This window comes from Manacus candei, unplaced genomic scaffold (genome assembly GCF_025592945.1).
Source record: "Manacus candei isolate 608988 ecotype Guabito, Panama unplaced genomic scaffold, ASM2559294v1 h1tg000103l, whole genome shotgun sequence".
NCBI classification, from domain to species: Eukaryota; Metazoa; Chordata; class Aves; order Passeriformes; family Pipridae; genus Manacus; species Manacus candei.
Window position 1 is genome coordinate 1,142,520 of NW_026138151.1, and position 15,266 is coordinate 1,157,785.

At 48.1% G+C, this 15,266-nt stretch overlaps 1 protein-coding gene across 1 annotated transcript in view; it reads left to right on the forward strand.

The window, feature by feature from the left end:
* MMP17 (matrix metallopeptidase 17) overlaps window positions 1–15,266 on the forward strand; it is a 59,786-nt gene that overhangs the window by 25,369 nt on the left and 19,151 nt on the right. Inside the window, exons 2-3 of the mRNA XM_051769196.1 lie at window positions 11,859–11,991; window positions 13,851–13,977. Of these exons, the coding sequence (XP_051625156.1) occupies window positions 11,859–11,991; window positions 13,851–13,977 (260 nt within the window). The remainder of the gene's footprint in view (window positions 1–11,858; window positions 11,992–13,850; window positions 13,978–15,266) is intronic.

The window sequence follows — 15,266 nt, forward strand, 5'->3', positions numbered from 1 at the left end:
AGGCAAAACCCTCTGCCAGGCAGTCAGCAGAACCTGGTGCTTTGCCTTGGTCCCTCCAAGGATATGCTCATTCTGTCTTCTTCAACCTGGTGAGTTTTCTTGGCCTCTCTCCATAGCAGTGTCTTTGTAGCATCACTGCTCCAAGCCCTTGAGCCCCAGGGTGCTGCAACCACGACCACGTGCGGGTTCTAATCCCTGTGTATTGCCCAGCTTTGTGAGCTTTGGAAATAGATGTGTCAGCAAACTGGCAGCACCCACAGACTCTGCAGTTGCAGGATGGTGCTGATTACATTTCTGAACAAGGTTCAGCAGGAGATGAAATCGTTCTTGTGGTATTTAGGGCAGGAGACAGCAGGTCTGGATGGTTGGCTTCCATATAGTTAACAAATGGGACTTGATGTATATGGCCAGAGAGAGCGGTGGCCCGTTCAACATGCCAGGGCATGTCTCTGCTCCTGATGAAGAGCTGTCCTGGTGTCACAGGGAGAGCAAGTCTGCTCCTGACGTGATACAAATGGTCACTTTGACATTTTCGATCAAACGTGTTGACAGACCTCGTGTCGTGATGCTGAAAAAGTAAAAATATATGGGGCTTTAAAAAAAAAAAAAGGGCAAAACAAACATGGCGTGATTAAATGTATCCAATTTACCAGATGGATTTCTGCTCTGCTGTGCAGGATGCTCTGTTCCAGGAGTTTCTCTGCATTTCATATTCTGCTTATGTAGGAATGCGAGACCTCTCCATTTAATGAGTTTGATTTGTATCAAAAGATAGTCTGCATCGTTCCTGCTGGAATAGATCTCTGGAAGGGACCAGGGGATGAATTTCTGCATAAATCTCGTGAGCACGGAGCAGTGGCTGCCCATAACTGGAGCCATCTGCCTTGTCCTGCCTTGACAACCCTCACAGAGGGGAGGTGTACTTTTAGCAAAGAGTCAGCAAGATAGAAACATCCATCTTCCTTTATTGCTTATGCTCTATGGGTTATGATGCAAAAGGCAAACGAACCAGGGGTGCTGGGGCAGCCGGATGGGATCCTTTCACCTGGCTGGCAGCATGGGCTGCACTGCTGGAAGCTGAAACCCCTTAATATCTGTCTGCACTGCAAATAGCTCTAACAGGTATGTAAAGTCTGGCTGTTTACACTTTAAAAGGTGAGGGATGCCTCCAACTGTGTCAGGCTGTATCAGCACCATGGAGAGGCCACAGAAGATTTGGGATATTTTCCCATTAGAGCTTTTTCAAATATATAAGTTTTATAATCTTTTTACTTCGTCATTTTCTACCCAGTGGGGGAGAGATGATCCTTGTGCATAACTGTGCCTGTTGCAGCTGTGCTGGGAGGGGACGTGCAGAGACACAGGCTGGGGTTTGGTGGGGACAGCCTGTGCCTTTATCACCACCCTGCAGTGGCTTTTGATGTGTAAAATCACAGGCACTGCCTTTAGTTTCCACATCCCATGTTTGTGTGATCAGGACTGCAGAGACTGAAGAGACACTGCTGTAATTAAGGTCAGGGTTGGATCCAAGGTGCTGCACATGGTTGGGGTCAGGCAGGTGCCCATCATGCTGGGAAAGACTCCTCCCTGCACAACGGATTTGGGGCACTGCTGCCCCCCACCCATCCAAGGCCATGTGAAAAATAACAGAGTTTGGAGGTCTGCAGGCTGGTGAGGAGAAGCCAGTGGCAGCAGGGTGACCCTGTGGCCATGGGCATGTGGCACTGAGGCAGCTGGCAGGAACTGCAGGGTTGGTGCCCCAGGGATGCTGGTGCCCGTGGGGGACCAGCCTCCCAAAGGGGTTGTTTGAAGCTCTGTGGGGGCACATCAGGACAGTCTGTCCTTCAGTGCCTGCCTACCCAGCCCCCTGTCCTTTCAGATAGACATGAGTCACAACAACACTCTGTACCAGTGTTCTTCAAGGGAACATTCAAAGCCATGGAAATATTATTTATTGTCTGCAGCCTGTGCATAATGTGTCACCTCTGACCGAGTGGTTGCTGTGGCCAGTGCCATCAGTCACAACAGGCATCTCTGAGGCTTCTTGCTGCTAGCAGTCAGAGCTGGGAAGGAGGACTCCTAATTAGGAATGTTGTTGCTCACAGATGATGCTCAACTCAGCCTGTTCCCCCCCACCAAGCCTCAGTTTGGGGGGACACTGTGCAGGATGAGGGCTTCCCTGAAGCCCCAGGCTTCAACCCCCCCCTTACATGACCCTGGAGATGATCCTGAGCACCTAAAATGCCTGTGCTTAAAGAAGTGCCCTAACTGCAGGCTGCTGGGTCACTGTGTAGCCCATGGCTTCCCTCTTCCTCCAGTAAATGGTGCCAAGCTGCCCTGAGCACAGCTGGTTTTTGCTGTTTGCCCAGCCATGGGGGTCTGGTACATACATGGGTGGTGCTGTGTAATTCAGCATGGCTTGTAATACCTAAATAACAGTGTGTAAAGACAGGCAGATTTATTACTCCTTAAATTAGCATTTGGGGTGAGGGAAGTGCTGGTAAAAGCCAGCTCTGTGTTGTGTGGTTCAGCTTGTTTGCCAAAGTCAGGCACTGTATATTCGAGTCTCTCTGGGGAGGAGTGTAATCTGTGGGTTTGTTTGCTCTCTGTTTCTGTTCTGGTTGTTTTCTGCAAAGCTGCTTTGGTCCTGGGTCATGATTAACACCGGTTCTCACTGAGAGCAGAGTCATCTGGTAGCCACAGGAAAATGCCCTGGACTAGTCATAGCAGGTTAAATTATTCATTTTGGTTAGTTTGTTTTAATAATTAAAGATACTTTTTGTCATGTTTTGCAAATTGTCCAACACCCTGTGGTGATGCAGGGCTCTTTTTTCCATCTGCCACTGTTCCATGGGTGATTTCTTCCAGCCCATCCAGCCTGTGGGGTGCTCCTGAAGTACTTCCTGGGGTTTGTACCTGAAGGCTGGTCGCCTGAAAACTGTGATATTATTGCTTCCTTTGGTTTAATAGCCCTGCTCATGAACAGAAGGCTCCTTTTTTTTCTGTTCACCAGTTGCCCAGAGCATCAATAACTGTTCAAGACACTTGTAGAGCTAATAGAAAGAGCCTGTCAACAAGAAAAGCTCATTGTAATACCACTGCTTTAAAGAGACTGGGAGAAGCAGCAAAGCCAACCAGGTATTAAATGTGTTGTTCCTGTAGTCACATAGATCTAGGGACAGGAGACATAAGTAGGGCTTAATTCTCTCCCAAATGGATGTTCTGTTTCACACCCCAGCACAGCTTCTGATTTATGGATTTCTTAACATCACAATATTTTCATTGCTAGGAACTAAGTGGGAAGATGCAGCTAAGTCCTGATCTAAAAGCTGCTGAGGCACATTTTCAGGGACTGCAGCTGCTGTTAGTGGCCCTTGGACCAGTCCTGGCACAGAGCATGGTGACAACAGCATTTGAATTCCCACTTTGCAGAGGACTGGAGAATTTCTGCTGTCTCTTGAAAGGGATATGGGGCCACGCTGCAAGCATATTTAAACAGGCAGCCTGTGTCCTGAGGTTATCTTGGAAACCAAGCCTGGTTAGTTGGAGCATGATGCTCTGAGGGGGAGGAAGGAAGCTACTCATCTGAGAGCTCATGAGTGGAAGAGAGATGTGCAGCTGAGCTGGTTCATCAGGGTGAAATGTTGTTGGCTGCTGTAATTGAGGAATCAGTCAAGCCATGCTGGAGGTTCAGCTCTGAAGCCTGAGATGGAGGCTGAGAGAACAAAGACCTGAATGGGCCAGTCGAGTCTGGGGTCCATCCTGGAGAAGACATGTCCTAACAAAGGAGTTGGTAAATGGAGTTAGCAAGGATTTGTTTTGATGTATGGCAGTCTGTTCAGTTCACTGCCAGATGTGGTTTGTTTGATGATTGAAAGTGAAGGAGTAGGACCAGGAGAGAATATATCTTACAGATTAGCACCACTGTGCTCTCAGTGTGTCACTGACACTCCCCATGTACCGTGAGCAACGTGCTGTTCAGGTCTGATGAGCTGGACAGGCTCATTAAACAAAACCAGGACCTCTCATGTCCCCCCCCCCCCTTGGAGAACCTCACTGTATATTCTCACTTTGGTAAAGAGCATTTTGTACTTTTTTGAAAAGAATTCATCATTTTCTTGCTCATCTTGGTCCCAATCCAGCTGGAAGATAGGAGTGTTTGGAAGTTCTCTGTGCAGTCTGCTTGGGTGATGTCAATAGCCCTGTGTCAGATGCTTGAGAGGCTTGGAGATTTTAATTAGAAGTCCAAACATCTGTGTGCTGACAGAGCCTCCCTGCTGCGTGCAGGGCAGGCGTCCTTGTCCCAGTGTTTGAGAGGGCTCAGGGAGCCTCCTGATGCTGGAATCCCCTTGGACGTGGGCCACAGCAGCTGCCCTCCCTGCTGTATGGATGGGACATGGTGGAGGAATGTGGGGAGAGGAGGGTCAAGGCACGTTCAGTTCCCTCTGTCCATCCAGCAGATGTTTCCTGAGGAGCACTGTCCAGCTGGCTCTGCTCACAGCACCCCCCAGCAGCTTTGGACTCCAACGAGCCTTGCACAGAATCCTCCAGGAAAACACAGGTAGTCCCGTGTCCTGTGCCCAGAAAACCCTGAATTCACAAAGCCTTGGCTTTGGTTTTCTTTCATGCAGAGAGGATGTGACTTCAGGGATGAGGCAACATCTCACTGTGATTTACTGTGCTGTGCTGAGCAGGGAAACCTCTTCCCTGGCTCAGTGTGGATGGCAGCTGGGTACGTGGGGAGAGGAGTTCTGGGCTTACAAATGCTGTAAGAATTGTATCTGGTGACACTTAATTTAACCTGTCACCAGGACATGGTGCTGTCAGGTGAGAGACTCCTGCACCCACCACCAGCAGCCTCCAACTACACCTGTGTGGAAGGAGCAGAGTTGTTTTAAGAAACCATGCTAAGTGATGAGTTACATGGTTTAGAGCTATTTCTGTAGCAAAAGGATGCTGATTCAATCATTTACCTAACTTCCCATCACAGTTCAACAGACACCAGGAATTTCTTCTTTTCCCTCCTAGATAACTCGTTGATGACAAAGGATTCTTCACCACAATAGGCAGCATAGTGCAAAACTAGGACTGATTTAAAAACAAAAAACTGTTCCTGTTGAGACTGCTTTTTGATGGTTATGTGGAACTTCAATTACACACTTTTTTTTTTTTTTTTTTTTTTTGCATCGTTCATTGCCTTAGAGTGGAAGTTTTCAGAACATGCTGGAAAACATCCAGCGATTGAAGGACTCCCTAAAGCCCTGGTGTATTAAATCTCCACCAAGAAAAATACACATTTATGTTGAAAATGCAGAATAAACTGTATCTTGTTTATATGTTTTGTCTCTTTTTCGTCCTCTGAAAAGAAACCTAAAGCAGCTGTAGTAAACATTGTGCTGCACTGCGCTGCTCTGCTGCCTTCTATGGGTGGGAATTGGTTCTTTGATCTTCAGTTCAAAGGGGTTGAAAAGGCTGTTTCTGTGGTCTGCAGAGAATTCCCTTCTGCTTCTGCAGCATCACTTGATTAACTCTGTGTTTCTGGGAAGGCTCTGGGTATCCATCCAACCAAAGAGATGCTTACACCTTGTGTAACATCCACTGCAGAGTGGATGAAGTTTGCCTTTAGATCACCACAGCCTCTTTGCACCCACCTTGCCCGTGAGGACATCCTCCCCCAGCACCCAGGAGAGTGGTAACGTGAGCAGAGTCGTGCAAACAAGCATTTGAGGCAACATGCAAGACCTGACCATGTCTGACAGGATGTGCCAAGTTGGCATCCAGTTGCTGGCTGGGAAGAGCTGTGCTGGAGCAGAGGTGCTCTCTCCACTGGATCTTTAATGACCTGGATATCCCAGATCCAGCGTCATCCCATGGTCTGATCTGTCCCTTGCCAGGTGACCCGCTGTCTTCAGAACTTGTAGGTGGCAGCCTTTTCCAAAGCCACTGCTGTTAACCTAATGGAACACTTAGCAAGGAGTAGGGGGAGGAAATCATTAGCTGCATTAACTTCCACCCTGGGTTCCGTGCACAGCGCTCGCTCCAATTAAAGAGCTGTTTGCATTCAAGCAACTCCTCTGGCCTGAGCCAACGAAACCGGTTCAGCGGCGGCATCACCCAAAATCCTGGTTGTAATCCAGACTGCAGGTGTTTTTTCTCTTAATGAATTAATCAACTGATTGCGTGCGTGCGATAGCTCGTTAGAGGGGTGCGTGGCAAGCTTTGGAAGGGAGGTGCTGGCTCTGTGGGGCCTGGGGGCTGATCCGTGGCAGAGTGTGCTCCTCCGAGGATTGCGGCACCATATGGGTTGCTCTAATTAACGGGTGTAGTTCCTGGGGTCTTTTGATCTCAGGAAAATGACTGTAAAAATTGTAATACTGTAAACCTTCGATAACTTGGAAGAAAAACCCTCAAACAGCCCAAAGCAATTTCCTTTAATCTGGCATGTGGTGTTGGTGATTTTTTTTTTTTATTTTTTTTTTTTTTTAGATTTCCTTTTTTTTTTTATTATTATTTTAAAAGCTTCCACCCTATTTAATGGTAGCTGTAGAGATAAAGCGAAGTGTAATTTAGAAATTAGTTCCGGATGTTTGAGTTGTAGCTTTATTTTAGTAATCTGGGTCATTAATTTTGTTGAATAGCGTGTTTGGATTTTCTTCCCCTGCGTGTGTGAAGCGCGGCTGAGCCCGGGGTGTAACGGGACTTCCAGCAGGAAAGGGAGCTTTCAAAGTTGTCTTGCCCCTCGGTGACCCCACCAAAACAAAGCCTGTTTTTCCATGGTCATCTGGCATGGAAGGCAAGGAGATGAGCCGTGGAGATGAGTGCTGGGGTGGTTTGTGCTCCTGCAGCCAGGGATGTGGGGAGAGGAGGGACCAGGGTGTTCCTGCTGGAAAACCTAGGGCCAGGTTCAGGTCAGGGTGAGGGTTCAACCTCTCAACCGTGACAAGACCCTTTTTAAATGAATGAAACCTACTTGTTGCTTGACTAATGAGGAAAAGGTGCACTTTGGTAAAGCTTTTCAAGGAGTATTAATGAAAGGGATCCTTTGAGTGGAAGAAAACCTGCTTCTGCCAAAGCCTTGGACTGCCCTAAAAATTTGGGAATTAGGACATACCAACATGCTCTCAGTGCATGTTGCACATCCAAAGAGTCTCTGGAGGTGTGTTAGTCACTGGCTGCAAAGAGGTGTCTGGAGCAGCACCGGTGGCCGTGGCACAGACCAGGGAGAGCTGCCCATGGGTGTCACCACTGAGATCCCCAGGGAGAGCACTGTGGGTGTCCCTTGCACCCCTGCCAACAGCAGCTGGAATTTAAACCCAATTTCTTCCTTTGGCAAGGACGGGATGGGGTGGAGCCAGCCTGGGAGTCTGGCAGGCTGGTGCAAAGCTCAGTGTCCTGTCTCGGGTACACTGAGGGTAAAGATCTCCACCCCTGAGCAAAGGGAACGTTACAGCCTCTGCAGCATTAAGGCTGTTCTTCCCCCGTGTGTTTATGCAACATCAAGAGAAAAAGAAAAACAACTCGATTTAAGCTTTAGAAACATGGTCATTTTAGCGCTACAAGAGCAGGCAGGAGTGTGGAGCTGGCTTGGGTGGAATTTTTCTGCTTATCCTGATTTCTGTTTTATTGTTTATCCTGTTTATCCTCTCCTTGTTATCCTGAACTAGTTTGTGTTCTTGTAAACGCCAACCTACGACCCTTAGAAAGAAATCATCAGGAAGAAAACTTGCTGACTGAGTCTTTTCTCTGCCTGTGGCAGTCGAATAAGCCCATCAGCTTATATAATATTAATATTTGTAAAAGCAAACCTACAGAGCTCATAAATCTTCCATAAAAGAGGGACAGTATCTATGTCTATTTTAAAATGAAGCAGGTAAGTAGGTTCTGGGACAAAAGGGTATTGATACAAAGGAAGTGGAGAGATGAAAGAAATGAAATTGCCATTTTAATCTGAAAATTGTCTCTGAATAAGTAATACCAGAGGCCTCACTGCTGCTGGAGCCAGTGTTTTTCTCTGGGTCATCATTTGGCCATGGAAAGCCCCAGTCTCTGGCTATTCCCTGGTATTCCATTCAGGTGGGTTAAGGAGTAAAAAAAAAAGTCTAAAACTGAAGCAGGTCTTGTTTGTTGAAGAGAGGACTGCATTACCATCTTTCTTAACTTTGTGCTTCTCCAAAGGAAAAAAATAAAACTGCAAAAAAATCTGCAGGTTTGGACTCCATTAAACATTTTTGAAGGCAAGAAGCAGGCATTTCCCCATTATGTATGGGAACCCAGATGAGGAAAAGAACAATACAGTCTATTTTTAGCCAGCCAAGTGGGCAGTCTGTCTCCAACCACACACACGGAGCAGCTCTGTGGAGGAACAACACTGTGTCTCCACTAACACAGTCCCTTTTTTAAAGGGAAATTGTGCTTTGGAGCAGTTGCTTTAAGACTTTCTTAGTCTTTTATTGAGTACTGCCCATGGTGGGATGGGAAGGGCAAAATCAAACCATTTGGAGATTGTAGAGATTTATTTTTTTTTCCTGTTCCGGTTTTCTTCATCTCTTGAGTTGTGATGTCTGTGGATGGCTGGTCCCCTGAGGCTGCAGGGGATGGGGCATGGGGCAGCACCCAGGGTGTCCCCATTCCTGGTGCCACACGAGTTGAACATGTTGTGATGGCTTGTCCCCACTCCCAAGGACACAGCACAAGTCCCACCATCCACAGTGGGGCAGGGGAGACCTCCAGCCCCACGCAGGGACAGTGTTTTGTCCATAAACATCCCAGCTGTGGTTTGTAGGGGCATGTGCTGCAGCTCAGAGCTCTGGCTGGCAGCTGTGTTTATCCAGCATGATGGAGAGGAGGGGCAGAGGAGTGGGTGGGTTTGGATGTCTCTGCCAGGCATGCAGTTCTTCCTTTTTGCTTTTTTTATTTCTTCTTTTTTTTTTTTTTTCCTCCCTGGACCCGAGCCAATGGGAAACCTTTAATTCTGCATTGTTCAGAATACAGAACAATGGAGCTGGATCAGAAGATTCATTGTGTGGACTTGGCTTGGTCTGTCCAGCTCCCAGCCCCATCTTTGCTGACTCCAGCCCTGCAGAAGTCCACCATGTGTGCCCACTCTTGGCAGTGTCTGTGAAAAGAGTTGGCTGGATCCAGCCCAGCAGCCCCCCACGATCAGAGTAAAGCAGAGGTGGGTGTGAACTGCTCGACAGAGTTCCCAGTGGAAGGAGACAGAACCAGTAGGTGGGAGCCCAGGAAATACCATTACATCCATTTTAGAGATGAGGAGCCACAAAGAGGTGATTCCCCCAAAAACTGAGCTGGGATCCTGTGAGCCCCAGACCAATGGCATGACTCATGTAGTGCAGCCATGCTCATTCCCAGCTCCTCTTGGAGCTGGAAGATGGTCAGACATTGGCTTAATCTGAATTCTCTGACGAAGCATTTTTTTTGCTTTTTGAAATAGGGAGTTGTTGAAGCTGAATCTTCTCATGGGATTAGGTCAATTCATTTAGTGCAGCACACTTTTAAGGAAAAGTTTTTATCGTGCCAGCTCTGGCAAGAAATATGTTCACAGAATTTTAGTATTCAGCTGAAATCACTGTTTCATTTAAACATTTTAAGCTAATGAGAATTGGCAAAAAAAAGCTTGTTTTGTTGAGAAAAGGTGGAAATAAGACGGGAACGTGTTGAAGTTATCTCAGTGGAAGAAGTTTTCATATTTTTTCATTTACGGAGGTTTATAAGTTTAGCTTTTGCATTTTTAAGAACAAGAAAATATCTGAGAAGCTTGCACAAGGCACACAGATAATTAGTCTGACAATTCCTGCTGGTGTTTCTCGTCTCCAAGTCAGCTGCATTTTCCCTCGTGAGATTTTCTGCCACAGCAAAGGTGGAACACGAAAGTTCAATGTTATGGATCAGCTTTGCTTACAGGGAGAGAGGAAACCAGCCAGAACCCCTACACTGGACAAGAGATGAATGAGAGCAATTTCACAGAGGTTTATAAAAATTATGGAGAGCCTGAGCAAGGCAGGATAAACATGACGGTCTAGATGAAAAATCACATGCAGGGAAATCGGTGCTTGCAAGGTAGATCAGGCAAAGGACCTGTGATATCTGCCTGTTCGTTCCATCTTTTCTGTAGAGAGCTCCTGATTTGCTCTGGGGGGTCCACCTGTGTTTGTGCTTTCTCTGTCCCTTTGGGTTAAGAAGGAGAGAAGGCCCACGGGGCCTTTGCTGGGTGTTCCCTGTGCCGTTGCTTTCCCCAGCCTTTTGCTGCCGCCTCCATCTCCAGGAGGGGCTGAGGACAGCCCAGTTGTGCATATCTCTGGTGTGGCAGTGTCTCCACTGTCATTAGAGGATAAATGACACTGTCTCCATGGCCAGGGAAGAAACCAAATTAAACTCCACCATCCTCAGCGATTGATGGGCCGGCTGCCGACCTCCGTGTCACAGCCAATTTCTCACGAAGAATCAAGGGTGAATTGCATCTCTAATTTCTGTCACAAATGGTTTTTGCTATGCAAAGGGACAAACAGCAGCAGGGAGAAGAGGAGAGGGCGCTGGGCTGGCCTTCAGCCCGATGGCAAGAGGAGACTGTGATGATGCTGAGATGTTCCCAGGGAGGGGGTGGCTGATGGAGTTGCATCAAACAACAAGAAGTGGCCAGATAAGTGGTTGTTTCCTGGGCACACCATCCCCCTTAGAATAATGCAACTGTGAAGGAGGGTGAGGAGGGAAGGGAATTTCTGGTGAGAAACCTGGCACAGCAGACTGTGCTCCCCCGACAGGGAGTCAGACCAAGCGTGGGGAGATCTGTCCTAAAGCTCTGCAAAGTGCGAATCTGTTCATCTGGGCTTGCCAGAGAGGGGCTGGGGATGCTTTGGCATTCAGGGTGGCCACTGCAGGTGACACCAAGCTATGAGACATGCAGAGTGTAGCAATAAGCAGGCACTGACTTCTGGCACTAATCTGACCACAATGCATTTGTGGCGTATTGACTGCGGTGGAAGTCTGGATCAATAGCAGTCTTCAAGAGTCTCGACAGATCAATGTTTGATACAGATAAAGAAAATAGAGGGCAGGTGTTTATGGCATTCCCTGTGTGCAGTATGATTATTCCTTGCTCATCCTTCTGCTGAGGGAGGGGAGGGAGTGAGATGGAAGGTAAGAAAGGATTTAGAAAGATAATTCTTGAGACATTTAAAAAGCAGTTGGAAGGAGGAGATTTATGGCTTTTTTTTTTTTTTGCATCAGTTTTAGGCTGAAAAGAGGAAGAGAAGAATCTTCATAAAAGTATATCGTCCTTTGAGAGACAAATTCCTATCAAAGAGTGGGTTTGGGTTTAATGAGGCACCCATGGCAGGGGATCACTGGGACATGGCTGTGCTTGCCAAAGCTTTGGGAAAGAGGGATGTGCAGGGGTTCCACTGGTCCTCGCTGCTTTCTGGTGGTAATGAGACCCATACCTGGCTCTGAATACTTTAGGGCAACTGGCAGGGAGATGATTAAAGCAGAGAATGTGGAAATGATGGAGAAGAAGGCTCAGTTTTGTGTCAGTGCTCGGGTCTTGGACAACTGTGTGGCTCAGAAGGGCTTGGAGACTTCATGGTTGGGTTTATTTCCAAACAAAATCCTGGTGTTGTGAAGGTTGGAGTAAAACAAGCCATCTCCATAGAATCATTTAAGTTGAAAAAGACTCTTAAGAGCCGTTTATTAGCAGAGACCACACGGTTCTGGGAAACTGGGAACAAACATGTAAACGTGAAAGTATTTCCAAGCAGAACAGAGAGGACCTTCAGAGCATCTTTTCTTGTGTCTGTATTTCCTTCTTTTCCTTTTCTCATCCCCCCCTTCTCCTTGTTTCACAGGACTGGCTGACAAAATTTGGGTATCTGCCTCCTCCAGACCCTGTCACGGGGAAGCTGCAGACGCAGGAGATGCTCACCAAGGCCATCACTGCCATGCAGAGGTTTGGGGGGCTCCAGGCAACGGGGATCCTAGGTCAGTGGCTCATGATCCCTCCTCTCTTCAGTGCAAAGGGAGGCAGGGATGGCTCCTTGCAGGTCCGTGGAGGAGAAGGGGTTTGGCACCGTGTCGTGGAGCAGCAGCATCCCCAGGAAAAGCTCACGCGGGTGTAACACACGGCCCAGTTTGCAGCTCTAAGAGTAATTACATGGCTCAGGTGCTCTGTTGCCTCGTGCTTTCAAGAACCTGAGGCAAGCAATTATTTCAACAGACCCACAGACCCTTGGGGTTCCCAGTGTGCTTAAAATAGCTCTTGGTGTGTTCCAAAAAAAAAAAAAAAAAAGAAAGAAAGAAAAAAAAAAAGAAAGGTGTCCTGTTCAAAGCCTTACTTGCAGCATCAAATTGAATTGAACAAAAATCCTGATTTAAGCTTCCCAATTTGTGTATGTAGATATTTTGGGTTCTTTGCTGCTGAGGCACAGGCAGGGAAAGGAGGAAGAAGATGGTGTTGCATCATCCCAGTGCTGCTTGTTCTTGCTCAGGAGTCAGGGGGAGCCTGTGGAACTGCCAGGGCTCCCTGGGGCTCTCCTTGGATCTCATTCAGCCACAGAGGCTGTGGGTGCTCCGCAGTCACCCCCAGCCAGCCAAGAGCCCACCTCCTGCCCCAGCAGCTCCAGTGCCCAGCAGGAGCAGGGCAATGAGTGGCTTCCCTGTGGCAGGCACATCTGGCTGGGAGGGAGCAGTCCAAGGCCAGGCTGGAGCAGCTCGAATGGCCGGGGTCATTCCTTTCAATGTCTTCATTGAGGGAAGGAGAAAGCCAGCATTATCCCAGCCCAGGGAAGGGAGCCTCTCTGCTCTCCTCCCCTCCCTGACACACGGCTGTGACCTCCTGCCGTGGGGGCAGCTTGCTTCCTCTGCTCAGGACAGGATTAAGGAGAAGCTGCTAATTAGCAGGCAGGTCTCCATCCATCCCAACATCCCGGAGCAGCGGATGCATCCCATCACTGGGACTTGCTCTCTCCACTCTTAATTGAGCACGTGCAATTGTTTCTGTTCCACCTCACCACAAGCTGCAGGAGACCCAGGAACAAGGATGGCCTTTTGAATGGACTTACATTTGCATTTTTGGGAGGGGGTGTTGGAAACAGGCTGGGGGGCGCCTGCCCTGGGCAGGTCATAGATGTGGGTTTGTTCATGAACACAGGGTTTAAGAGGTAAAGTCAGCAGGAAAAGGGGTGAATGAAACAATATGTCTGTGTTTTGGCTTTTGAGAATAGACACTTCAAGCTTTCATTCATTTTTAAAAATAAATAAGAAGGAATAAGAACATTCTCCAAATGAGCTCCTAGTTGAACAGAGAAGAAGTTTATTTAGATATGAATGTTTCTCCTTGTCAGAGGAATAATGGGAAATTCAGCAAGAGAGAACAAAAGAGAATAATTTAAAATATACATTTTAAAATATCTTCAAAACTGGCCACAGATGGTTTTTTACTTAAGTTTTCGAGAGCTGTTAAAGTGTAGGGCAAGAGGTGACCTGCTGCATTTTCTCCTGAAATCAGTGAAACTGCCCCCTGACCCCAACAGCAGAGCTGGTGCCTGACCCCCAGCCAGGGGCTGGCATCTCCCCTTCCCTCTGGCAGCACCAGCTCAGGGGTGCTTTGAAGAGATGGGTTCCCAGCAGGAATTGTTGCCAGTGGTGGGGCATAGTGGGCTCAGTGACCTGGGGGTGTCACCACGAGTGATGCTGGGGCTGGTGCTGTGCCCCAGCGAGCTGCTGGGCATGGATTCTGCTCCTCTGCTTCATTCTTACCACTTCACTGTCCATCTCTTTGCCTCCCCTGGGATTTCTTAGCCCCCTCTTCCCATGATTTCTCGTTTTTTCCCCAACCCTAGATGAAGCCACACTGGAGCTGATGAAGACCCCTCGCTGCTCTCTGCCCGACCTCGCCACTGCAGAGACCAGGAGGAAGCGATTCATCCAGGCTGTCACCAAGTGGGGCAAAAGGAACCTGTCCTGGAGGTAGGAATTCATCTACCCCTGCTGGAAGCTTGCAGGAAAGGACCAATTCCACACATAGACCTGTGCTAAATATGGCTTTAAGATGAGTTTCAGGGTGATGGTTAAAACGTGTCCCTGCGTGCTGCCAGGACCCCACAGACTATTTATCTGAACTCTTCTCCTGACAGTCCCAGCCTTGACTTCTTGGACCCACGTGGCAGTGACTGTGAATTGTGCAGTTTTGGCTGGTGGATTAGCTGGAAGCTTTTTGCTGGGTTGCAATGATTGTTAGAGCAACTCTTTTCTTGAGTTCATCAGGACTTTGTGCTTTCTCAAGCAGCTGCCATGGCTGGAGCTTCTTCTCTTGCCTCACCTGAGCACAAGGGTTGGGAGCATTTTCTGGGTAATGGATTTGCTTTTTTTCTCCCAGTCTTTGCCACAAGGGAGTATTTCTCCCTCCATGTCAGGGAGTGACACGTGTGGGTCACTGAGCCTGTGACACATGGAAGCTCAGGTCCAACTTTCAGAAATGCTGCAGGTCAGGGTTGGCAAGCAAACTGATCCCTGTCCCACCAGGATTTATCCTTCTTGGGACTCATTTTTCCTCCCTCAAAGACCACGTGCTGCAGTGATTTTTCCTCTGAGAAAGGTCAGCACCATAGGATGCTCATAGTGTCCTGAAAACACATGTGGATGCTATGGAGAGTTCTCCCTTTTAATTATAAGCTTCTCTTTGATCCTGACATAGCCCTAGAGTGAGTTCTCTTCCCACTGCAGTAACAAATCTCATCTTGGCTGTCGCTGTTGACACGTGTTGAAAGTGTGGCATTACCAGGGATTTGGTCCTTGTTCCAGCAGATCCCTTTGAGACCTTATTTTGAGAAAAGATAAACATAATTCAGCTTCAGTAAGAAAGAGTTTTGGCTCATGGATGGATTCATGTAGTGAAGTGACCCATTATAAAAACCCAGCCCTGTCTGGGTAAGAGGAATGAACTTCACGTTTCAGAGAGGGGAAAATCCTTTGGGTGGAACAAGAAAACCTGCCCTGATGTTCTGTGAGCTGCCAGAGCCAGGTCAGGAGCATGGCCTGTGCACAGCCTGATTCCAGCAGCTCCTGACAAACCTGAGTGTCATCCCATGGCAGGGCAGGTGTGGTGGCTGGGCAGCAGGGTCAAGGCAGGGTCAGGGCAGGGGTTCTGCAGGTACCACCAGGACTCCAGCCATGCTGGCACAGTATGCACAGTGTCAGGCTGCAGCAAAGCATGGAGGTGAAATGGGGTCAGGCTGTTGTGGTGGATGCAGCCCTGG